The sequence below is a fragment of the Protopterus annectens genome, chromosome 8.part0 (genome assembly GCF_019279795.1).
Source record: "Protopterus annectens isolate FY-2018-M chromosome 8.part0, PAN1.0, whole genome shotgun sequence".
Classification (NCBI taxonomy): Eukaryota; Metazoa; Chordata; order Ceratodontiformes; family Protopteridae; genus Protopterus; species Protopterus annectens.
In genome coordinates, this window is record NC_056741.1 from 503,938,422 (window position 1) to 503,965,797 (window position 27,376).

The following is a 27,376-nucleotide window of genomic DNA, read 5'->3' on the forward strand; positions in this document are numbered from 1 at the left end:
GCACGCTGCCGGACACTTCGGATTAAATCACTGCAGTGATGTCATATCTGCTCATATGTCCTGTTATGCATGCCAATATCATTTACCCTACAGACAAGGTCTTGCCACAGTGCGGCCCTCTCCTGCTGATTCTGACTGGTTTGGGAAAACAGGATGTCATATCTGACTGGTGCGGGAAAACAGGATGTCATACTCCCGCACCAGGCTCTGGTGGATCTCCTCATCTTCCGCCACAGAGTAGGCGGGGTTATGCTGTCGTGCCATCTTCCTGGAAGAGAACACAAACAGGATATCAGCAGACCATGTCAGCAATATATGGCACACATACTATACATGATACTCATGTGTAGTGATATACATGACTATACAGTGTCCTCATTACCTGTTAAGCCCTGCATTAGAAGATAATGGTTGTCCATGTCTATATTGTTGTGTGAAAGTAATGGACTAGCTACTGCTTTAGCAGATTGCTTCCTAACCCTAGCTTCTGGGCTAGATGGCCACAGTGTTGTAGGTTTAGCTTATGAGCTGGATTGTGCATTACTCTTTTTGATGCCTGTAGGTTTGAGATCACTGCTGCAAATTTCCCTGGGCACACTGGAACCGTATTGCATGTGGGGAGTGTTAGCACTGGATGCTTTTGTAGGTATCTGCATAGGTCCATGTGATGGCCTCTGCACCAATTGTAAGCCAGCATTTGCTAATTGCATACAGCCAGTTGTGTACTGATTGCAGTTCTCACTGTGATTTCAGGTCAGTGCTATAAAAGGGTATGTGGGATAGGCGTTGACCTTTCAGATTGTGAGGGCGGGGACCATGCTGGTATGCTGTGGACAGTGTTCTGTGAGTATAAAGGTTAGTATCTCTCTCATGATTCAGGCTGTGTTGTATATTCACATTTCTCCATTCCTCTCTCATGTTCCCTGTAGCAAGTATGTATGCACATTGACTCCTACAACTATATATATATATATATATATATATATATATATATATATATATATATATATATATATATATATATATATATATATATATATATATATATATAAATGTACATATACATACATTTATATATGTACTTTAACTGACCTTATTATCTACAAGCTGCCAACTAGCATGGCTGTTTCTGTTCACACACTACTATTATGGAAATCCAGTAGTTTTGACAGTAATTTTAAATGACATGCTTTGTGTACTACACATCCTATATTCCCTTTACATTCATCCCTACTATTACATGTTATATTTATTTTAGCACAATGTTTTTGTATAAGAGTCATGGCTTAGTGGTAGGTCGTACAGACTAGTGTTTCCTGGGTTCGGGACTGACCGTGGGATTTTATTTTGCTTTTGAACTGAGTACAGGACCTGTCAATCAAAGTGACTAAGGCACTTTTAAGCAGTTGTAACCGGGTTAGCGCTGGTTTGCGGAGCTCACGATGCACTGGCGGTTAGCTCCGCGCACACAAGTGCACACCCGCTTACAACCTCTTAACGGTGCTTACTCTGGCGCACACCCGCTCTATTTTCTTTGAAAGTAAAGAAAATGGGGAGACAGGAAAGTGGTGAAAAAGGGGTCACAAAGAGGGTAAGACAGTAGGGAAACAAGCTTGGGATGTGCAGGAGGGATGTAGGTAAGGCCCATAGCTGCCCATTTCTTCATCAGCAACAGCTGTGCATATGTATGTAATTTGGTGTGACATTTGAAACCTTCCACCCCTGAGAGAGGAGTCAGGACAACAATAATACTTGTTGTACAGCCAATTGTAATTGATAGGTTCCATGTCCAGCAGACATGTGTGCGGAATGGGCAGCTATGTATGGGGCATAATTTTTTGTGGGTACAGAGTGCCCTTTTTTTTTTTTTTCAGGTGAGAGTGGTATGTCAGGTGAAGGAAGTCGGTACAGCTGGGGCGGTAGGTTGGGTAGGTAAACAGACAAGACAAACAAGACACATACAGGGGCGGTGTATGACACGTGTGGGGGGTTACACAATTGATGGGGATGGAGGTTTGGATATCCAGAGCCCATGAGCCCACAGATGGCAACAGTGGAAATGATATCCCCACCCATAGGCAGTTGCCACTGTTCCTTCACTGCCCAGGACGGGGCTGTGCTGGGGGCTGTGTAGGCCGGGCAACAGGCATGCCCGTTAGTTGCGCCACCTGTGCCTTGAGCTGGCGTAGGGGCTCGTGAACAGAGTCCCGAATCTCCCTAAGCACCACAGTCCGGACGCTATGGAGGGTGAGTGGTGGTTCTCCTCCGGCCACACTTGCAGAGGGGGGGCGAGCCCCATCCCCTGCAGCGCTTCCACCCGCAGGTGGCACAGGGCCACCGGAGGAGGGTCCGGACTCAGCACTAGTGCCAGGTGCACTCGCCAGCTGAGGTGGAAGAGGTGGGTCCACTGGAACACGCCTTCCCTGTCATCCTATATTTTGCATTATGTCATGACAGTTTGGGTTAGTGACATATAATACCATTCACAATTAGTTGTAACAGCATGCATTAGTATTCCCATTAACCAAACACCCAGATATTCACACCATTGAACAGCGTGCATAACACATGCATAATTTGAACAGAAATACACAGTCCAACAACATGCAGGGCTAATTGATGGCAACAGGCCATCAGGTGTGGATGTATGAACAGGGCAGATGCATCAACGGACATGCAAATATATATGACCCAACAGGACAAACGTCCAGGGGTGTTAATTGTGATTGCACATACCATTTTCACGTGGAATGGGTTATATGTGGTTATAGGGTGGGGTAAAGAAAGTAATATTAACACCTTCGAATAACAATATATATGCTGTACATTTCTAATAGCTACAGTTATATACACACTACTGTTCTAACTACAGTTTCCTATATGATAACTATTTCAACTTGGTGATAGGACTGTTACTGCAACATCAATATACATTTTATTGTTCTTCATACACATTCATATCTAGCTTTGTTCAGCTACATCATCCTGCTACATTTGCTTTATATAGCTGTAGACAAGTGTGGATGTTTGGTATATCAGACAATCATCCTATCTGCATATTGCAGACTGAGAGCAACATATCCAGATTTTGGGATACACATTCCAGATGCAGCAACACTTTGAACAGATTTCGCTGATTGGTTTTGAATCTCACATGCATTTCATTCTGTCTTGACTGCAGTATACTTTATTCAGGGGTTATTAGTACTGTATTGCTGGATTCATGACACTTTCTCACACTCTCTCACTTGCTTTCATTTTACTATTCAGGATGGTACTTACTTCTAGGCTTTATTGACATGTTTTACCTGTAATTATTACAATCCTTTCCAGCAGTCTCACTTCTGTCATGTTTCAGTATTTCCACAGGGATATATTTCACACATGTGATTTCATCATCATCTTCTGCAGCTATACTTTTCAGCCTGCTGCAGGTTGTGTACTATTTTCTTACAGGTAGGGCATTTTTATTTCAGAATATATGTCAGACTGTTTCATTTTTCAGTTTAACTTACAGGCTGAAACACACTTTTGTAATCAAGCAATACTTGCAGACACTTTCACACTGTTACTTGCAGATTTTATTCCTTACTGACTACACTGCACTCTTTTGCTGACTGTCATACTTTTATATTTCTTTACAGTTACTGGTAGTGGATTACTGACCTGCCTGGTGGCGCAACCGCACCAGCCTATCACCATAGGCTCTGCGGTTTCCAGAACGGACACCTGCAGCTGTAATATAAATGAAGTAATACTGGAATACACATCTCCATAATATCAGCTAGTTTAATTTCTTACATACATAATTAAATGTTACTTACTCAGTAGTGGGGCATTGGGTGTTTGCCGGGCCTCCTGGATCCAAAGGTTCAGTTGGTCCTGCTTGCGTCTCTTCAGGTCCGCATGGTGATGACGGACCTGCTCACCAGTCCTTGGAATCCCTGTGGCACTGGTGAGATCATGAGCCAACCGGTCCCACGCCTCGGCCCTGTATGCTCCCCAGAGGACCTGGCCCTGCATGAGTTGGGCCTCATGATTATGAACTAGGAGCCAGACCATGTACCTGGACTCCTCAACACCCCACCTCTGTGCTTGAAAGCAACTACCCTCTCCTACTCCTGTCATTCTGCCTGCAGGTCAGTTCTACAATCGTTTATGTTGTGTATTCCTGCCTATGGGGCTTATATAGTCCATTTTTCCCGCACATATCTGTGATTGGCCATTTTGGAATTGTATCAACTTCAGTAAACCTGCATTGTCATGCTCTAGTTTGTATTCATTCCTATATATTAGCTATTATTGCATTTAAAAGTACTGCTGTCATGGCTTAGTGGTTCTGTACCTTGACTATGGTGTATAGTATCCTGGGTTCGAACTTGGCCACTGCTTTTTATTTTTCATGACTGTCTAGACATGCTGAGGGGTGTGTCTGTGTAAAGGCAGTTTTAATATGGCTTGCTCAACGTTGCCTGTCGGTTAGCTTGTTTGCGCAGTGCGCAGCTCCGCGCAAACGGGGTATGCTGCTTTAAGCCCGCACATATCTGTGATTGGCCATTTTGGAATTGTATCAACTTCAGTAAACCTGCATTGTCATGCTCTAGTTTGTATTCATTCCTATATATTAGCTATTATTGCATTTAAAAATACTGCTGTCATGGCTTAGTGGTTCTGTACCTTGACTATGGTGTATAGTATCCTGGGTTCAAATCTGGCCACTGCTTTTTATTTTTCATGACTGTCTAGACATGCTGAGGGGTGTGTCTGTGTAAAGGCAGTTTTGATACGGCTTTGCTCAATGTTGCCCGTCGGTTAGCTTGTTTGCGCGGTGCACAGCTCTGCGCAAACGGGGTATGCTGCTTTAAGCCTCATTTGGTTATCGGCACACATATTACGCTCAGCTCAGTTAGGGGCACATAGATTTAGCGTGTTAGACCACTGCTCAGCTATGGGCACTCATTTTGCACCAGTTAAACCACTGCTCATCTTCGGGCAGATGCACTCACTCTGTTAAACTGTAGCTCAGCTATGAGCACATCTGGCATTTTTTATTCTTTTGTTACCTCACATTTCTTCAATATAAATGGGCTATTTCATTACATTTTACATAAATTGTGGTTTTATGTGCACATATTTGTCAGGGACTTGTTACCTGCTTATTTTGCTAATAAAAAAAATTGGTGTTGTGGGGGCTCGAACCATGAATGCCTGCTCTTCAGCCAACATCTCTACTGCTACGCTATTGCTTCCTGGCTTATTTTGCATATTTAGTTCTTATATGCTTTCACACTGACTGCTAACTGTAGCTGTGCTACGGGCACGCCCGCGCAAACAAGCACACTCATGGTTAAACATTTTTACAATTTAAAAAAAATATATAAAACGTGTTTATTTATATGTTTTCTGTTCATAGTCCGTGGGGGCATGTGTGTTCTGTTTATTCACATTTCCGTGGACTCTGTCGTGGGTGTTTACTTTGGGAACTTTTCCTCTTCTGGGGGCGTGTCCGCTTACAGGGCTCGGCCTATGGACACGCCCCCTACTGTCTTACACGGACCATGTTGGCCTTAAGTGTGATTCAGCATGCTCTCATGAATATGCAGAGCATGATGACATCACTCCGTTTAACTGCAGCCTCCGTGTATGAGTTATAACTCTTACACGGAGGCTTCGTGAATCCTGCCCTATATCATTAAATCTAATGTTAAGTTTAAGAAAGAGAATTGTAGAAGCTCAGGAATTATTTATTTAGCTATTTGTACCAAGTGTGTATGTTTCTATGTGGGGAGAACTGAGAGAACTTTTTAAAAGAGAATTTATAAACATGTTTTTAATATATACATAGTATAAAGAACAAGAACGTTAATACTGCTTTATAAAAAGACACTTTACATGAGCATTCCCACAATGAATTCAAGTTTGGTATTCTGGAATAGATAGAAATTAACCCTATGGGAGGGCATTGAAAGAACAGATTAACATATAAAGAACTGCTGTGGCAGATTAAATTAAATGCCTTTAACCCCCATCCTCATTTCAATGACCACATATAAATTCAACCGATTTTAAAACTCTGTACAGCTAATATTATAAAACAAACAATGTTAATTTTAGAATAAGAAAAGTATTTTTATAAGTCTGGATTCAGGTCAAAAAGTTTGTTGATGAATATACTTTTTAGACATTTAATGTAGTGATATACATTTTTATGTTTGCAATATTTATGTTTGCATTGATACTGTTTTGCATTTGCAAGTATTTATTTTTAATGTACATGTATGTGAAATGGATTTGTATTTTTTAAGACCTTAATGACTTTTGTTAGGTTGATTAATTGAATTTATTAAGCAGGATAGTATATACTGATGCTTTTGAAATGTTGGTTTAATCTGATGAAGTCCTAGAACTGGTGGGATGAAAAAGCTTAATCTTTCCATAAACAGGTTTTATTGATATTTTCTTGTTTTTATTAGCTCTTAGCGGTTTCTGCTACCTTTGATTGCTTCCACGCCATGTGGTCACTTTTATTCTGTCTGTGGTGGTTTTGGTGACATTTGGAGTCTTTTGTTTGCAATTTTGAGTATTGTGAATTGGTGCCATAGCTATGAGAGCTGATATAAGCTGGAATGCCTTCAGACTGAAGAATTCTAGTAGAAGGAAGGACATTTGCTTTACAACAATGAATCGATTTGGTGCAGTTGGCCACATATGTACATGTGCTCGAGTGAGTTTACCCAATTGGTTGAGATGCTTTGTCAACCCTCTTAATTCCCCAGTTGTTTGGAGTTCCTGCAGTACCAGGACTGTGCCATAATGGCTCTTCACAGAGGAGAGGAGAAGGGGATATAGCGGCACAGTTATGATGTATTTCGCAAAACTTTAATTTAAGTGTAACTGGAGATTCTGTGCACATTAATGGATTGAGTAAATCATCAAAATCATTTCATGATCCTGAAGGGGCTAGTTTTGACCCTTTGAAAAACATATCTCAACCAGGGACTGTGATTAACTTGGAAAATAATAACAGCAGGGGATTATATTGCATTCATGATGATTTTGCTTGATGATTCCATTTTAAATGAAGGTATGTTTTGAAATGTAAGGTATACAAAAACTTTAAATGAATGCTGTGAACAGAAAAATATGGGTTCTTTAAAAGATGGCATCTATGACCTAGAAAACAAACTTTTGGAACTAGCTGACCAATGCCTATTTTGAAGAATGTATCAACAGACACATTGTTCCTCTGGGCCATTGTGTATATAAATTTCCTAATGGTTTGGATTACAGTGATAGACTTTATGATGAATTTACATCACTTTTTGACTAGCATGGCATAGACTTAATATAGTTTTTGATTAAACATAATAATGTGAAAATTAAAAAGCTATTGAGTGAAACTGATAGCTTGACTGCACAAATCCAAAGTGTCTTGTAACTTCTTTTTCATTATTCATTGCTACTTTCTCACTACCTGACATCTATAAAATATAGATTTCTGTACTTGATTATACTACTCTACAGCTTATCCTCTATTCTTCTCACCCTACTGTGCCATCTTTCATCCTACCATGACTCAATAATATATTGCAACACCTCTCCAACTCTGTCCCTAGCATCTATCCATACTTTCTCTTTACACTCTCCACACATTGCATCAAACCTATTTAATATCGCCCCTCATTTTTATTCCAAATATAGACTGATTAATTGCACATCAACCCAAACCAAAACAAAATAATTAAGTGCAAGAATCCTGTCCAAAAAACAAGTTTGTATAATTCCACAGTATAATAAAATCCTTCTGGAGGGGATATACTCCCTAAACCTTGCCCCACCTATCACAATAAACACAAAGATAATTCTCACCCACACTCTTCTCTAACCCAACATCATCCAATCCTCAACCCTGGTGGTCAAATTTTTGCTACAATAAATGTTAGAAGTATAAGAAGTAAAACTGTAGAATTACATGCTTGGATTACTCAACATGTGCCTGCTGTTCTCGATGTAACTGAACCTTGGCTTAAACCCAGCATAAACTACTCTGAAGTTATACCTCCTGGCTATAATATCATCTGTATTGACCACATAGAGCGGAAAGGTGGTGATATTTGTTTTAATATTTCCAAGTACTTACCACAGTTCCCCTTACAGCAAACCAACACCAATATTCAGTCCAGAAGAGCTTCTTATTGCTTTCCTCAAAATAAACAATTATAAACAAAAATGTATTACTGTCCTTATATCCCTCCTAACAACAATACAGGTATACTGAAAGATATGTATTATTTATTTGTTTATTTGGCATTTGTTTACCTGGAAAGTCAGACTGGGTAATCAGATCCCTTTTTCAGCTGAGCCCCAGGGAGAAAAGATCCAGATACATGTGTCTAACGGAATGAAAAACTGGACAGACATAATAAAGTCATAACATTCAAGCAAAAATGATATGGCAATCCTGATAATATGAAGATGCAGCATTATTTATTTAATAGATGATTATCACAACAATTAATATTCTAGTGGTCAAGAAATATGGTAACAGATAATATTGGTGAAGGTGTAGGATAGTAGGAGTAGAGAAGGGTAGGATGTGATAGAGGGGATAATAGGAATAGATGTGGAAAAGGTATGAGTGTATCCTCAGGATAGTATGTGTAGATGAAGGGAGGGTAGTGTAATTTACTAGTGGGTATAGAGAAAGTAGAGGTAACGAGGTATACAATTACCTCAGCCTGGGCTCATATAGGAGTAAATCCAAGGTTTGTTGAAGTATTATTTTATAGGGGTTTTGAAGAAGTGCAGTTTAGTAGCAGTTTTGATAGATAAATGAAGGTAGTTCCATATTTTTACCATATAGCAGGAATAAAGGAGTATGCCTGGGGTTTTGTTAGGTTTATAAGTTGTCGTGAGATATTTGTCTACAGATCTGAGATGTTTATTTGGGATATAAAAGTTGACTAATGGGCTAAGAGCAGGACAAGCTGTTGGATTGTGGATGATATTGTACACCATAATAAGTTGTACATATTGGAGGTGGAGAGGGAGTTCAACTCATTTTAGAGAAATTAGGGCTTTACAGTGATGAGTTAGAGGGGTTGCATTTATGGTAAATGTTTCAGTTTTGTTATAGTAGCATCCTAGTTTTATTTTCTTATTGAGGTTTGTAAGTTAGTTAGAATTGGGCCCCCATATAACAGTGAGGGCAAGAGGAAGGCTTTGGCCAGGGTAATTTTGGGAGGTATTGTGAGGAAGTTGTTATTCTTGTATAGCATGCCTAGTTTTTGATGTTTTCTTTTTATGCTATTTTGTATGTGCAGGTCAAGCATGAGATTATCATCAATTGTTGTACCTAGTAGTTTGTTATGCTGAGCCAATTCAACTTCAATATTGTTGGATGAAAAGATATTGAAGTTTGGTTTGCTGGAGCTATGGGGTTTGTGCTGAAGAAAAGGAACTTTTTTGGGGGTTCAGTAGGAGTGCAACACTGGGGAGCCACACTTCAATGGAAGAGAAAGCTTGTTGTGTTATGTGTTACAGATGAGTTAATATGTCTGATACCCAGATGATAGTGAAATCATCTAGATATTTGATTGCCTTCACAGGATGATGTATGTAAGTTATTGATTTAGACATTAAATAGTAATGTGCCATGAATGGATCCTTGAGATACACCTGTGGGGGTGACATGATATGGGGGGATAGAACCCTGTCATACTGCTTGGCCCATAGTGCCCCATGAAAATAGCTTGAGAGGTATGTACATGCTACATCAGCTATAGTAGACTTGTAGTCACTGTACACATAAATGAAAATACAGACCTGTAGAGTAGATAGTAGTACTGTTATCAGGGATATAACCTGCAATGTCACTAATGGACTGTTTTTCTCTCTCTCCCCACCCCTTATCTTCATTTATTTATTATTGTTATTCATTAGTTACGGTTTACTATTAACATATGTTGTTACATTAACTGTATTTAAGGACATGTGTTTTAATATTGTAATGTATTATTATGGTTACATATTAACATATGCTGTTAAATTACCTATTTTGTTGGCCTTATGCTGCAACTGTTACAGGCATGCTGTTAACATAGTTTCATAGTTTCATAGTATAGTACTAGGCTATCTGCCCTGGGGCATTTGTAAGCCTAGCCATAGTGATGTGGCTTTTGCCACCCCATGAAATGGTACAAAAAATGTACAGAATACATTTAGAATACTGTGCCTCTGTCTAGTAGTGACACAATGAAGGTCCCCTTATATAATAGAATTAGTTTACTGTGCCCCTGTCTAGCAGTGACACAGATGTGACTCCTGGGGTAAACTTACAATCTCCCATCCACTCATCAATATTTCTTTTGAAGAGAGTCAGTGAGGGGCTCTGCCTAATATGAACTGGGATCTTGTTCCAAAGCATGGGAAGCCTCTGGGTTATGAATCTATCCCTCCAGCATGTCCTATTCATACTTGTGCTGAGGTTTAAGTCTTTAGCTCTCGTGGTCCTGATGGATTTGGATTTTTTGAGGTGGAGCATGTCCATCAGATCCTGATTGGACATGGCCTTGTACGTCAGGCAGAGATCACCTCTGAGCAGGTGGTATGCTACTGAATAGAGCTGAAGTTTCTTTAGTCTGACAGAATAAGACATATGTTGGAGACCCTTGATCCTCTTGGTGAGGTACTTTTGTGGTCTCTCCAGCTGTTGCAAATGCCGTGTGACGTACATACCAAATGGGACATTGTACTCAATCATGGGTCTGATGAGGGAGGAGTATAGGGGTACAATGACATCCTTGGATCGGGATGTGAATCCCTTCATGATGAGGTGTGCAAGGAAGTATGTTTTTCTAACCACTTTGGCAACGTGGGTGTCAAATGAGAGGTTGCTGTCGACTTGGGTCCCTAGGTCTCTGATTACTTTTTCCGTACTCAGTGGGTTGCTGTCTATGTGATAATTTGTGGGTACTTTTTTTTTCCCAAAGGGGATGACTATACATTTTTTGGCATTTAGTTTAAGGCCGTGACTCCAGCACCAGTTGTCCGTTTCTGTGAGGCCTTTTTGTAGGATGTATGTGTCCGCTGGTGTATCCACTATGGCGCCTAGTTTGCAGTCATCTGCGAACTTTGTCAGCCACAGCCCTCCCATGTTTGCTTTAACATCTAAGAAATAAATGCCGAACAAGAGGGGTCCCAGGACAGATCCCTGTGGGACACCACTTGTGACTGGCTTTGAGCCTGACATTGCTCCAGCGATTTTAACATACTGATTGTTCTGTTATTTAATGTTGTGTTAAACCTAATACGCATTGCTATGTAATTGGGTTATTTCCAATATTGTGCCATGCTGTTATTACTAACAATGATTTGTTGATAACTAACCTACACTTATTGCTATACCTCAGTTACCACAGCATGTCAAGGTAGGCTGGTTACAGCTGGTCCACCTACCTTGCCTCAACCAGCCAAGGTACCTGGTACCAGCACATCTGGGAGCCAGACCAGTTGTGCCCTCTCTGCTACCCCTGCAATACCTACAGGACTGGGTAGTACCACCTCAGGGGACAGGGGCAGGCCCCTCTCTGAGAGTGGTGGTGGAGGAGATGCCACCCAGGCTCAACTGCCAGTCATCACGTGCAGAATAGTTCATCCTAGCTATAACAGCTGCCTGAACCAGATTGAGGGCATGTTGGCCAACCTGGTAGGGCAACCTCACCCTGCTGCCCAGCCTCCAGCACAGCCACCCTCAGGTCAGTGAAGAGGCAGTGCTGACAGCCCCATGGGTGGGGACATGAGTCATGCTGCAACCATCTGGAGGCACATGAGACTCACATTCTACAACACCCTCCCCATCCAAGGATTTTACCTACACTCATGTGTCATACATTGCCCCTGTCTGGTGTCTTGTCTGCCTTGTCTGTTTGCAAATGCATCCTCTCCTACCCAACTTACCCCCCACATGTACCTATGTCCCTTCCACAACATTCCACTCTCACCTAAAAAAAAAATGGTCACCTGTCCCACAAAAAAAATTATCATCCCATACATAGCTCTACATTTCACACGTGTCCACTGGACACAAGTAATTTTGTCCAATTGGCTTGACAATGCAGTTATGTTGTCCTCATCCTTCTCTCTGGGGTGGACAGTGCAAACACATGTACAAATTATGTCAAAGTGCACAGCTGTTGCTGTACAAGAAATGGATATCTATGGTGCTTTCCTACACCCTTTCTGCACATCCCTACCTGCCTTTCACCATGTTCTCCCCCCTGCTTTCTCCAATTTCACCACTTTCCTATCACTTCCTTTTTCTTTTCTTTACAATTATAATTTTTTAGTGCAGAGCTGCACAGCATGCCACACCACACAGCTTTGCTTAGCTCAGCTAAATACAGCTTTAATGATGAAATGTGGTTATAATATTGTCAGACACATATACAAAATAAATACCTCTGTCATGCTTCGAACTCGAGCCCATCACACCTACAGTACACTTTATTAACCCACCATGCCACGCAAATCTACATTTTTTATTGAGGACATTTTAAAGAAATGCTTGATATCTAAGCTGATATGTGATGTTAAGTAAACCCTGAGGTAGAGACTTCTGAAGGGCAAATGAGATGGCCCACATGCCAGGGCGAGTCTGCCTTGAAGCCTGTGTACATCGGACAAAATTCTGACAAATATGAATTTTTAGGGACTACTTTGTGTTTTCCCTGGTTGTATTTCAGCAACACTCCAGAGTGGTCAGGTTGGTTAGATTATTAAGACTTGGGCAATATAAGTGGTCCTTGGGATTCACTGCAAGTTTTACAGGCAATATTATGCTTTGTTTGAGGTTACTTTATATTTTTTGGTTTTGGAATCAGTAATGTCTTCATTGAACAACTTACACAACAAAAATTATTACTTTTAACTTACCTTTAGTATTATTCAAAGTTTAAGTAATATTTCTGACTTTTTCTAATTTTTTTATTCATATTGCAATGATTAATTTTGTATCACTGGAAGCTAAGGGAAGATACCGCTGCAGAAACTTAATCAGTAAAACCTAAGAAATACCTAATACAGTTATATTTTTAAAATAATTATTACATGAAAAAAGTGTAATGACTGCATTTATCATATTTGACAGAAATAGTTACATGCTTAGGAACTGAAGTAGCTAAAATCTAAATGAGAGAAAATTAATGTACAATAACTGTACTGAAGACAAGCTAGTTTAGCATGAAATGTTTGCATTTCTAAAGGAAGGAGAATAAAAACAGAAGGGAAATAAAGAGGGAATGCATAGCTGAAACTGTGCAATAAAAACTGCAACACAGAAAATCTAGAGTGGAAAAAAGTTACAGAAGTGTGCCAGAATTGTATATGAGTGGGAGAAAGAAATGACAGAAAGTGAAGAAAGAAGATAAAGGACATATAGAGAAGTGGAAAAAAAAAAGAAAAATAACTCGAAAGTGAAGAGAAAGGTAGTGTTGTAAGTAAAAGTGTGGTAGAAAAGAGACACGAGAGGACACATAAAAGCAATATGTGACAAAGGGAAAACATTAATTTGATCGAGCTAATATTGCTTGATCGGGTATAACGCCAAGTTTAATTGTTGAATTTCTCAGTGGCAAACGGTCGGAATGTCATGCAAAACACCGAATGTGACATTTTCGACAGCTCTACCACCTAAACAAGTGCTACCATAGGTTAAAAGGGGGGGGGTATTTTGCATTTCGTAACAATTGCATTCGCAATATGGAGTTTTTGCTGCACTGCTTTTGATGATATTCTGGTCGACCTTCCACCAGCTGATCAAATTTATGTATACCATGACAGAGAGACAGAGAGGGAGAAGAGAAAAAACTGAGTAAAATTAAGGTATTCATTATTTATAAAATCATTGTCTAAATGGTTAATACTTTCACTCCTATTGCATCCCTGATCACCAAGTCTAAGTTCTGAATTAGCTCTTTTGTCTTTTGGACATAGGATCAAGAGATGTGGCTCAATGAGGGGCAGAGACCTTCGCCATCATCCTAGTGAATGCAAGGAAGTTTTAGATTGCTCTACAGTCCTCACTTGTCGACTGGCCAACCTGGGACAAAGCCAGATACTCTGTTAACCCAGTCTGCACATGCTCACTTTACTTAGCTAGCATGTTTGCACTGCTTAGCTAGGCTCATATTCTCATACCCCTGTGAATGTGTAGTCCACTTTTTGCCCTTTTCCTGAGTATGGCCCTGTAGTGGGACAAACCCAGCAGTGTTGATCTCAGTCTTAGTCTCATTACCCTAACTCCCAGTGTGTAGTTCTTCATTGCCTGGGTCATTCATCAGACCTGGGGCATCTGGATGCATGTTAGGTCTGTAATTTTCCATGCCATGTAGCCGGCATAGTACATTGACTTTTCTGTCTACTGTAAATGAGTTGGTATACTATTGCATTCTATTTCATGTATATAATACTTATTGTTAAGTAAGCAAAGCAAGTCTAACATTGCTTTATAGTCCTTGCACCAGGTAAAGACACAATACATTAATTTCACCTTCTAAGGATTCTGTCCACTATTCTAATAGTCTGCAATGTTAATTACATTTACTTTAAGAAAAAAGAATTGAGACAGTCTAAAAATACATCTGAAAAATTATTTCACACACACACACACACACACACATATATATATATATACATATATATATATATATATATATATATATATATATATATATATGTATATATACACACACACACACACACACACACACACACACATACACACACACACACACACACACACACACACACACACACACACACACACACACATATACAGACACGCAAACACACACACTCACATATGTGTGTTTGTGTGTGTATAACAGAATAAACAAATGTGAATGCTGTTGTAAATGTGTGGATGATAAATACTAGAAAGCACTGAGCCATGACATAAGTGAGGCAATTAAATCAATTAATATATTTTTTTCTGTCTGTGATTTGAAAATAGATATTCCAAAATCATTACATTTGCAGAGGTGGAGCATCACTGACTATTTAAAAGGAATATCAAAGTCAGATCACACCAGGTAACTAAGAGGTTTCTGAAACTTATCAAGAAGACTGTTCACTTGCCAGCTGTGGAAAGTGAGAAGAAACAAACCCTCTCTGAACTATTGTGTTAATAACAGAATATTCTTCTATAGCAAGTTATACCAAAGTTTCCAAAGCCTTTGTAGATCTCTGTTTATATCCTGATGTGATACATAATTCAGGCACCAGCATTCATAACTGTTACTTTAATTACTATGCTGCTAATTATAGTGCAATATAAATCAGTAAACAACGTGCATGCATTGTGATCGGTACCATATCCAAGACTGATTCTTGCTGTTTTATATTTTCAGATTTTCTTAACTTGATAAATATTTCCATGAATACTTTAGTTATTAAGGCTATAAGCCATGGAAAACTGCTTGTTCAAAATCAGACTGCTTTTCCAGTTTATGAGATCTCAGAAAGTTTAACAATTTTGCTGGGCTCTGTGATGATCTTCACAACCATTATGGACATCTTTGGGAACATTCTAGTGATGTTGTCTGTGTTACAAAATAAAAAACTCAGAAATGCAGGTAAGTAAATTTCTCAGAAATTAACAAATACTTCAAGGTGGAAATGACATCTTTATCTGGCTCTACCACTGGCCTTCAGCTTTGAAATGATTATTAATATTTTATTGAACTCTACTTCTGAGGTGAATAGAATGTATAAATCAAATATTGATGACAGTATGGTGCACTTATTGAACTGATGACTGAATTACTTACTGCAAATATTGGCTTGATTCTTGAAACCTCCCACTACATCAGCTATAAGCTAGGAGTTAACCAGAACAGGTCTTCCATTTTTCCCAGAAAAGCTAAACTTTTTTTGTAGTAAGTGTTTGATAAGTAGCGTTCAATAAAATAAATCAATATATCAATAAATTGCCTGCATTAATTGTAACACATTTATGTGGTGCCTCATATTAGAAACACATTAAATTAGTGAATAAAGCAGACATAGTAGAATTTGATAAAAATACATTTTCTCACTCAGACTGAACACATATAGACACATAGATTGTAGGCAACTCACTGAAAGACAATTTCGCTAAAAAGAAATCAGTCAGTCAAAATGTCTGGAAGCCAACTACACTGAAATGTCATTTAAGCACATTCTAAACAAACTGAAACATGATACAATCAAAAATATCCAAGGAAAAAGTATTCCAAAATGCTTTGTTTGCAGGGGGCATACTGGCTTGCACTGTTAAATGTGGGGAGCTTTGCCCACACACACGCCCTTTACTTAAATGTACTAATTTCACAGTAGCATAACTTTGAAGAAAAGTGAAAATACAATACAGTTGGAATCACTTCCAGTATGCATACACAAACTGGATCAGCAATGATTATGTATATGTCATCTCAAGCACAACAGAAAGCTTCTTCGTTTGCTTCTGTATTACAAAACTATACCTACCAATATCACATTCAATAAAATGACATTTCAATCAATTATCATCCAGAAAAATGGACTTTCAACCATTTTTATTCAGTGATTTTGCATTTAATGTCATGGTCATTCAATCAAAAAGCAGACACACACACGCACGCGCACACACACACACACACACACACACACACACACACACACACACACACACATGCGCGAGTACGCACAGACACCTCTCAACCTATTAGTGCAAGAATTACAGACAATGCCAAAAATAATGGTGGAGGGGCAGCAGCCCAAATTCAGGCAAAGATTTTAAATATTGCTTTTATAAACTTAGAAATATGCAATTATAATAGGATCTCCATTAACATTAATTTTCTGAAGCATACGTAGTCTGAAAATGAAATGTCTGCCATTATTTTCAAAAAAAAACAATAACTGTATGAGGGACAGACCAAAATTTGATTGAAAATCTGGTCATTCTGCAAAATTCTAGATATTTGAGAGGTAACTTATATGCATGCACCCACATGTGTGCGCACACAAGCACACACACACACCCACCCCCCCCCACACACACACACACACACACACTCACAAGTATACTAACACACACACACACACACACACACACACACACACACACACACACACAGTTGTACACACAGATATATGTACTCTATGTAGTTAAGGTGTGTGAAGTATTGGTAAAAGACACCTCTAAAACAGTCAGGTTTAATGCTATATCAACATTTTAAGTAAAATAGTTAGAGAAACATAAATACTAGTAAGTCCTGCATTTGGACTTTCTTGGATTTGAAAAAAAATATGGGATTTTCATGAAAATGACATTTTATGCTATACAATTCATTCAACACAACATGTATTTCTTCTTATATTTAATACTTCTAATACTATCTACTTGGTTGATTGAGTATTCCTTGCAGTGAATTTATATTTATTGTGCATATAAGAAAAAGTACAAATAAGTCACAGTATTAAACTAAAATTACTCTTTAAAACTGATAGATATAAATCCTGGATTTAATCTTATGTCAATGAACTTTCATTTATTTTCAAACTGCAAATCAGCTCTACTAAAATACAGAATTCACTGAAATAAAAATTTGCTTGGTGCTAGTTATTAAAGTGGATTGAGGTGGATTGTTTCAAATGAATCCTCATTTTAAAATATATTATCATACTTGCTCTCTTTACATGTGAACAAACATAAATTACAAGCATTAAATATTTGATAATAGCTTCAAAGTTTCAGAGTACAGTATGCATCTCTGGTAATGCCCACCATGTATAACTTTTATTTAAATTAAAATGAAGTGAGGATTTAATGTAAAACTTGTCTAAATAATGATGACAGCTTTGAAATACCATGTGAATTTCTAACATAACAGGTGCAGGAAATACTTAAAAATAAGATATACAATTTAGTAACTGGATAGGTATCAGTACTACATTTAATTCACTGCTGTCATTTGAACCTTTTAAGTCTAAATGCATTATTTTAGTCATTCTCAGCTCCATTACTTTCCCTGTTCAGTTGTCAGTTGCTAGATGTAATCAAAGTCCTATATTGACATACATATGTCTACAGGATTCTGATTCTCAGCTATTATGGAGAAACATTTGCAAGTCTCTGGAACCGTTCATAACTATAGTGCCACCTAGTGTTTCCTTTTTGAGATGTGCTCAGTATAATTATTTAATTCTGCATAACCGCATGTTCAACTTCACATCTACACTCTTTACCTTTATGTAACTATGGTCAATATGGAGCTGCAGCAGTGTGTTTTTTCCTAACTAAGGTCTGTTGTTCTGAAAAAAAGGCCCAAAGGGGAACCTCTCTGGCAATCACAGAGACTCCCTTTTTCACATGAATATGATGCCAGGAGGGCTGGCTTTCAGCAGCAAAGAAGAGCTTTAATGGAAGGAAGATGACATGTGACCCAGCCAGGATTGGAAAACTCCATGTAGCACCTAAGTATTAACTGTTGTTGTATGTCTGTATATATGTGTGCATATCTATACATATATATATATATACATATGTATATATATATATATATATATATATATATATATATATATGTATATATATATATATATATATATGTATATATATATATATATATATATATATATCGTATATATATATATATATATATATATATATATATATGTGTGTGTGTGTGTGTGTGTGTGTGTGTGTGTGTGTGTGTGTGTGTGTGTGTGTGTGTGTGTGTGTGTGTGTGCGTGTGTGTGTGTCTGTGCATTTAACCAATTACTGAAGCCTGTTATCTTTTCTTTGCACCAAGGCATCATTCTTGGAGAAGGAAGGATTCCACACAAGATCACAGTCTCGACTGTATTTATGACTTGCATGGTGAGTTCTGACATGTCTATCTGTATATCTGTTAGTGTTTTGTAATCCAAGTCATTCTTCCCATATGGGCAGTCATCATGCCATATTTCTTAAATGCAAGGATCTTAGGGACCCTTTGAGATATCAGAGATCCTGGCACTTGAAAGACAAGCCCCTGACACACTGTCTTCATTCTGATTAGTGAATGGAGGATATGTGTGCCTGACCATTGATTGTCACCAAACACCAAAACATTGTTACTGTGGCCTGTTGTACTGGTTTTGAGATAATTTAGATCTTAGTGAATCTTGAAAATGTGCCTGAAATTGATGTGGTTTGGGATTTTCACCAAGACCACATCTTTATGGGTTTAGGCAAGGACTTTTTTTTTACAGTGTCAGAGATTTTAGTGTGTGTAGGTTTTGACAAGGACTTTTTTACAGTGTCAATTTAAGAGATTTTAGTGTGTGTGTGTGTGTGTGTGTGTGTGTGTGTGTGTGAAATGCCCCAGTTGGTTTATACTGGTAGCTAGAGAGAACTCAGTATACTTGTTGGGAGGTTTGAACCCTGTACCTTGAGTGCAGATAATAAGAGCTTGAATTCCCTACCCACCACCATTTCCAAAATGCTTGCAGATGTTTGCCTCATATTTTGTTCTGTTCTGTTCCTCGTACAATCTGTGGTTTCTGAGTTTTCAATTCCTTAAGGAGTTGATGGTGCAGTGGTTATATTGTTGCTTCACAGTTAGAGGCTCTCTGGTTTGATTCTTGGCTGAGGTACCTTCTGTGTGGAGTTTGCATGTCCTCCCTGTGTTTGTATGGGTTTGCTCTGGTATCTTCCCATGTTACAAAAACATGTGTCTGCAGTATTTCTCCCTGGGCCACTGCTGAAAATTGGCTTTTGTTCCAAGTCAGACTTTTCTGGTTAACACATGTTAAATAAATAAAATTAACAGGCATTTGAATTTCAGACTTCATAATCTTCAGAAAGTACATAGTGACACAAAACATTTTATTCTAGCAATTTTCTAAGTTTATAAGATGAATATTTGAAATTTGTCCCTATTTTCCCCCATTATTGGCTTTGTCCGGGTTTTTTGCGCTAAGGTTGAGAGCTATGGTGAGAACTGAATTCACTGAATATGATTCAGGGCTGTATTCCCCCATTACTTGCTTTGTCCAGATGTTTTGTGCTAAGAGGTTGACAGCTGTGGAGAGAACTGAATTCACTAAATGGTAGCCATTTAAGTTTCAGTCTTCCTCTCTTTCTCAAAACAGCTGAATTGGCATAGTGGTCTATTGCTCTGATTGTTTTACACAGAGTTCTGCATTCAAGACTTGGCAGTGAAATGCATGGGAGTAACAGAGTGTTTTATTCTAGCAACTTTCCAAGATTATACAAGCAATGTTTAAAATGTGTCCCTGGTTTTTGGGCTTTAGTCCCTCCCCAATACATTTTGGCTTTTTTCCAGATTTCTTGTGCTGCAAAGCTGAGAGATACAGCTGAGTTTTGAGTAGATTTTACAAGGGGCTAAGAGCTGCAGGGGAAGAGAAGTTTAGTGCTGCTTATGTTAAACCTGTTTGCATTGTTAATAGCACAACAGATAGTATACTTGCTTTTGATACAGAAGGCTGTGGGTTCTATTCCCACAGTATATAGATGCATTGCTGATATTGTACTTTGTTGCAAATGGGGTGGATGCTGCCATCTTGAGATTATCCTCTTTGGTGAAGATACCTAGTAACTATGAACCCATCCATTATTTGTCATCTATTTCCTATTGCAATATTACTAGCTTATCATTTTTTAATGTAATATAGGCAATTTATTCCTCAAGGGCAACAGGCACTTTATTTGTAGATGAAACAATGAATTATAAAGTTGTTTGCTAGCAGCAACCTCTTCATTAGTTACATATCTTTTTAATGTGGAACTATTTAGATATTTTGTACTTCTGCAGAGATTGGACACAGTTACTGATACTGGTGGATTGTAGAAGTTTGAGTACACTTCTATGATGGAAATGTTCTCAGTTGGGCAGTATTGTCATTATTGGTGCATTCATTTTGTTTCATTGTTTACTGGAAAAATGTTCAAAACAATAAATTTAAAACACCCTCTAACAACTGTACCGTATTATACAAGAAATATAATTTAATGCAATCAGGAAGATGTATCACAGAACATGTGTATGTTTTGTGTGCAAGGGGCCTATCATTTGAAAATAGCCCACAATTAATCTTTATCTGCCACTAGCCAAATGTATTTTCTTTGAATGAGGGTTTCAATGAATGTGAGTTTCAAGGGCAGAGAAGTTTTAATGCTAAGTAAGTTTTCATTGTGAGACTGCATTGCGTTGTTCAGCAGATGTCTTAGTGTTTGTGCTGTAAAATGCAAAATAAAACTTTCAAATGAAGTCCAAATCATCGTAGAAGTAAAGCAGTATGCACATTAATGTTTATAGTAAATGGGGTGAAATAGCCAAGTAATTGTTCATTGGAATGGCTGCATGGGGAGGCTTCATTCGACAATTATTTTGTGAGGGGGAAGGGTGGCAAACTCAAAGACAGCCCCGGCTGAACTATACCTCTCAACTGTCCAGATTTTCACAGAATGAATACATTTTTGCTTCTTATTTTTGGTTTGTTCCTCATAAAATTTGTGGTTTTCTGGCAAATCATTTAAGAATTAAGTCACTAAATAATGACAGACACTGAATTTTAGACTTCACAACCTTCAAAAAAATGCATGCTAAAGCAAGACCTGTTATATTCTAACAACTGTCTTAGTTTATACAAGAGCAATTTTTAGTACTGATTATATGTTCCCCCAATATATTTGGCCTTGTCCAGATTTCCTGCATTAACAGGTTGAGAGGTACATGCAAATAAATTGCTTTATAGAATTAGGCATATCCAAACCTCTCAAATGTCCCTGATTTTGGCTCAAAATGTTGCTCTTCCCCTAATAACCCCTCCGCAAAATGACAGTTTTGGAAGAAAACATGGATGGTTTACAATTAATAAATAACTGTAATAATCAGAGTTATATATTACTTTTATTTCAGAAATGCATGTAGATTCTTTTATTTTGTCAGCTGCTGAAGTTAGCAGTACTAATATTAAACAAGTGTCCTTTCTTTGACAGCTTCCCAGCTGTATTGTGTGGCTATTTTATATATTTGCATCACATTTTGGTCCATTTTTCATAAAATTGTGTTTTTTTTTTTTGCCAAATTAGTGGCAAATCATTAAAGACTGAAGTTCGAAAATAATGACAGACATTTGAGTTTCAGATTTCATACCCTTCAGAAAATTAATACTAATGCAATACCTATTATTTGATTATCTTTCTAAGTTTATAAGAGCAATATTTAAAAATTGCCCTTATTTTTGGGTCTTTGTCCCACTTCTATGTATGGCTTTGTCCAGATTTCTTGCTCTGATGTTGAGAGGTATGGCAAATGTGTCAGGGCCATCACAGTCAGCCAGAGACATTTAAAATTGTGACATACTTGTTGCACCCCACTCCCCCATGTAGTGACTCTGGATGTGTTCAAGCAAGGCAAGGAGCAGTTATGCAGTGTAAATGTGCAGAGTATTCCCCCCATCCAAGATAGATACAAGTACTACAGTGACTTTTCATCTGTCCTTGATTTTGCAGAATGTTCTGGTTTCTGTCATATTTTATACTGTTGATTTATGCTTAATTTTTCAGGAAGTGTCCCCCAATTATTCAGGAAGTGTCCGTTGCTTGTCTGAGATTGTAAGATGCAAGGGTTAATAAGCATACTGTTAAAGAATTGCCAACATTGAAAGCCTTTCTGTTGTTGCCATGCAGAGAACACTTACATAACTAGATAATGTATAACCCTTGGGTATTGAAATGCATATGACAGTATTTGTAATAAAGGACAGGATTACATTATTTTAAGAAGCTCATTACATTTGTTGGAGACTTGCAGTCATCTTTGTAGGCTTTACCTGTAAACTAAACAGAATGCCAACCTATCATGTGTGGTCCATAACCTGTGCAGTAATCCTTTAAGCAATGTATCTTGAGCTTGTTTGCTTTTCATTTTTTACTTTGATCATGTTTTCCCCATGAAACAAGTAGATAGTTGTTCTTAGGCAGCAGGTCTTTTTTGGATAAGAAACATTTTTACAAGTGAGGGTATCACAGAGATTTCTACTTTCAGCATGTTACTTAATACTTTAATAAAGCTGAATATAAATTATAATTAGAACTGCAGTGCAAGGAGAAGTGGTTTGAGTTGAGTGCTGCTTGTTTTTTCTTATACTTGATTTTGACTGGCATTCCAGTAATGTATTTAAAAAGTAATATATTTTTTCATGCCTCACAACCTTTTTGTTTCTATCTAGATATTAAGTAAGCTGCCATGCAACCAATGCATTGAAATATTTTTTCTACACTTCATTTTGTCTTGATTGGACTCTCATAATGATGGTTTGGCACCTAGGGCAGCATATTTAATGAAAGTTACAGTTTTGGTGGTTTTGAGCGTAGCTCCTCCCCTTTCTATCTGGCCACACCCCTTCCAATTGACCCCACCCGTTCAGCTGTCTCCTGTAGCCCCCCTTTGATTTGAAGTCACCAGCTGCCACTGTATCTATGTTACTGGATATCAAGTACTATTGGGCTGGCAACAGAAACAAAACAAGCAGGCTAACTTTCCATTTTAGTCCAGAGATTTAATTAGCCATATGTGGTTTAATGCACTAGTTATCAGACTGTAGCAAAGTGGAAAAAAATATGCAGATTTTCTTATGGAGGGTTTACAAAGAGTTACTATATGAACTAAATGGGATAAATTATGTTTAGTGGATACACTACCCGACTAAATAAAGTAAATGAAGTAATTCAGGTTTAGTTGCAAATATGACATGAGACAGCACAGACCTGTTAGTCAGCTGCAAAGTATGTGGTATCTAAAGCAACTACAGGCTGCTTTTGATACTGTAGAGCAAACATGGGCTGCCAAGAGCAATGTGAAGTTGCTGTGGGCTTCTAAAATCTTCTTGGGGGGCATGTGGTGCACACTGTGGCTTGGTGTGAACCTGCAGGCAACTGACTACTGACACTCAGAAGTCCTTTTGAAAATAATGCACAAAAAGCAGAACTTGACAGAATTAAGAAATGAGGAGAGAGAGAGAGAGAGAGAGAGAGAGAGAGAGAGAGAGAGAGAGATTGAAAATTAAGTCGATATTAGACAAAGTGAGTTAAAACAAACCAGGTGCTCTAGAAAACACATCATGTAGTGACATTTTTGAATAATAGGAGTGGAAAAAAGGAGTGACTGGGAAGTGACAGAATAGAATTTGTACAGGACTGAGTCTCATATCTGGTCATGGATAATGGCAGCTTGGATCCTCAAGTTGACAGTGCACACAAGCTAAGGAATCCAATAGCAACCTATGCACAAGGAAAAGGAGCACATTTGTTAAGATGCACCTCAGTCAAATGTGAAAATAGATCCTGAGGTAGGCTGCCTGGAAGAGAGGACTGATGACCAACAGTGTGAAAACTGAAGGGTTAGAGGACTTTCCAGCACATGTACATTATTCATGCATTTATTTACTTATCTATTTGTATTTTTTTTCTGGGATAAAACACTGATGAACACATTACTATGCAGAAAATGCCCAATAGCAACCAGAATACCTCTGCAAACACAGTAAAGGCAAACAAAAATCCAGAAAAAATGCTGAGGTTAGGCTCCAGTGTCCAAATCAAAGTAAAAAAGCAGTCTTCAGTCTTCAATAAAGGTAAAAAAGCAGACTTGAATGGAAGAATAAAAGTGTAAGAAGTCTTCTTTATTGTCACACTACACTACACTACACTACATAATAAGTGTGACAATAAAGAAGACTTCTTACACTTTAAGTAAGCGCTTTCGTTTGAATAAAGGGTTATTTTTCTACTTTTATCTACCTGGTTTGCTTCGATAGTTGTGGCGTATCTACCTCCTTCTTTTTGGATTGTTTTTTTGCTTTTTGAGGTGATACCTTACCCTGTATTTGATCTTCTTTTGTGGAGTGTTTAGTTTTAGCTTTTCTAAATGTCCAGCAAGTTTCATTACTAAAAACATTCAAAACACTGTTCCCTGGTAATTCAGGTAGCATAAATAATACTACAAGAACTTTTCTCAATAAATGGGTGATTACTTGTTCCTTCTCCTTGTAAGCAAACATTATCAGTCACGTTTGTATGAACAAACTTTAAGAAAGGGTATTTCCTTGGGATAGAGTCATTCTTTGGAACACAGTCTTGGTTTGTGAGATTCAACATTTCCAGAAGGGTAGATGGAATAGTGCATATGGAATTCCTACTGTTTGTATCTTGTGGTATCTCAGCACAGATCCAACATTGTTTAGCATTCAAGGTTTCCAAGTACATTTGCAGTGATTTGGTAAAGGTATTGAAGTTTATCTTTCCTTGTGTGGCTGAGTAAAAACTTGTCAGGATCACGATTAATATCAGGGTTTTCATGATTCGATATTTTCTGGAAAAGAAAAGAATCATTTTCTTATTAGTTGTATCTTATATTATTTCCCTTTATATCAGTTATTACATGTATAAGTTATTCAATTTTCTCCCCTCTGTTTTAATCTTTTAACATGATCTTTATGAATCCAACCACTTTTTGGTGGCTGATTTTTATATGGCTGGATTTGTACAGCCACTAACCCCACCTTGATAACAATGTAGGGTCCTATCCATTTTGAATCCCATTTACTTGTGTTTCCAAACTGACAGACCATTACAAGATCTCCTTGTTCCAATTGTACCTCTCTTGATTCCCAAATCTCATTTTGTTTACACAGTTCTAGATTATGGGCTTGTCCAGCTTCCCAGACTCTCCCTTTTGCCCAACTGATTTGGTCTTGGAGCTGGTCCAGCAATTTTGTTTCTTCTAATGGTATCCCATAAGGGATTTCTCCTGCTTATAAATTCATAGGTTGACCCGTCATTAGTTCATGTGGATTTAACCCACATCCCTGAGGAGAATTTTGCATCTTAATCAAAATGTTGGGTAAATGGTTTACCCAATGATTCCCGTACTTAGAAATCATTTTCTTTAATCCTTCCTTCAGAGTTCTATTAGCTCTTTCGACTTTTCCAGAACTCTGAGGATGGTAAGGAGTATGAAACGTCTGTTTGATTCCCCAAGTTTTACACATTTGTTTTGTCATTTTTTCATTAAAGTGAGTCCCTTGATCACTATGTATTTCTCAGTGCACTCCCCATGTTGGGATGATCCTTTCACTTATTATTCTAACTACTAAGTTCACATCTTCCTTTTTTGTTGGATGAGCTTCCACCCATCCAGTATATTCATCTATCAAAGTAAGTAATAAATGAAACTCTCCTGGTGCTGTTGGAAGAGGTCCTACAAAATCTATGTTTACCCTTTCCCAGGGTCCCAATGCTTGTGGGAGTCTATACTGTTTTCTCCTATTTTGTTTTCCCACATTGTGCATGGCACATGTAACACATCTATCTACATGATTTTGGATGTCTGTAGTCATTTCTTCCCATTTAAATCTAGAACTAACAATTTGTTGCAGTCTTTCCCTTCCTGGATGACCTAGGAAATTATGATAATAAGTTAACAACAGTTTTCATTTTTCAGGCTCAATTGTTTGTACCCTATGTAACGGACCTTTTTTGAATTCTCCTGGTATCGACCAAGGTTCTGGCAATCTAACCCATTTCCATTCACTTCCTTGTATTATTTGAAATTTTTCTATTTTCTCTTTCTTAATGATGTCTGGCTGTTCTCTTAGAATTTTTAGTAAGCTTCCTAACTGCTGACTATATTTGTTTGTTTTTGCATTTAAGGTCTTATGAGCACCTTGTTCAAATCCAGGACCCCATAATAGCTTAATTTCATCTGTTCCTGTCACTGTTAATCCACATACTGTAGGTGTTATGATGATCCCATTACACTGGAGTTTGGTAATTTTACCTACCTCACTTTCTACTCTATGTTCATACTCTGTACACTGATCTCTACAAAACTAAGCTGTACAATATAAAGGTAAAGGATTTAGAGGTAAGTCCATTTGTATTTGACATTTATTGAAAATATTTTGTACCATTTCCCTTATTTGTTTTTCTTCCATGTCATTTGTTTCCCATTCCCAGCATTTCTAAGAACAGTGTTAGAAGGATTACCAATTTGGTTGAAAAGGGCTGTCCTAGGGAAGGGGTCAACCTTGTACATATGATGATTTATATAAAGCTTTGTTATCACTTTGGGAAATGAGGAAAGAATTAACAGATAAACCAAAAGAAGTTAAAACAGTATATGTCAATGAAGGGGAAGTAAATCAAACCTGTGATAAAACAAAGTACAAGGTAAAATGCCAGAATTGTAAGAAAGAAGGACATGTAGCCAAGGATTGCTGGTCACGAGGTGGGAGTCGAGCTGGACAAGGACCTGGCATTCACATAAAAGATTGTTCGCTCAGA

The 27,376-nt window shown here is 38.0% G+C and overlaps 1 protein-coding gene across 1 annotated transcript in view; it reads left to right on the plus strand.

The window, feature by feature from the left end:
- LOC122808279 (melatonin receptor type 1A-like) overlaps positions 1 to 27,376 on the plus strand; it is a 67,656-nt gene that overhangs the window by 30,584 nt on the left and 9,696 nt on the right. Inside the window, exon 2 of the mRNA XM_044079243.1 lies at positions 15,408 to 15,632. Within this exon, the coding sequence (XP_043935178.1) occupies positions 15,408 to 15,632 (225 nt within the window). The remainder of the gene's footprint in view (positions 1 to 15,407; positions 15,633 to 27,376) is intronic.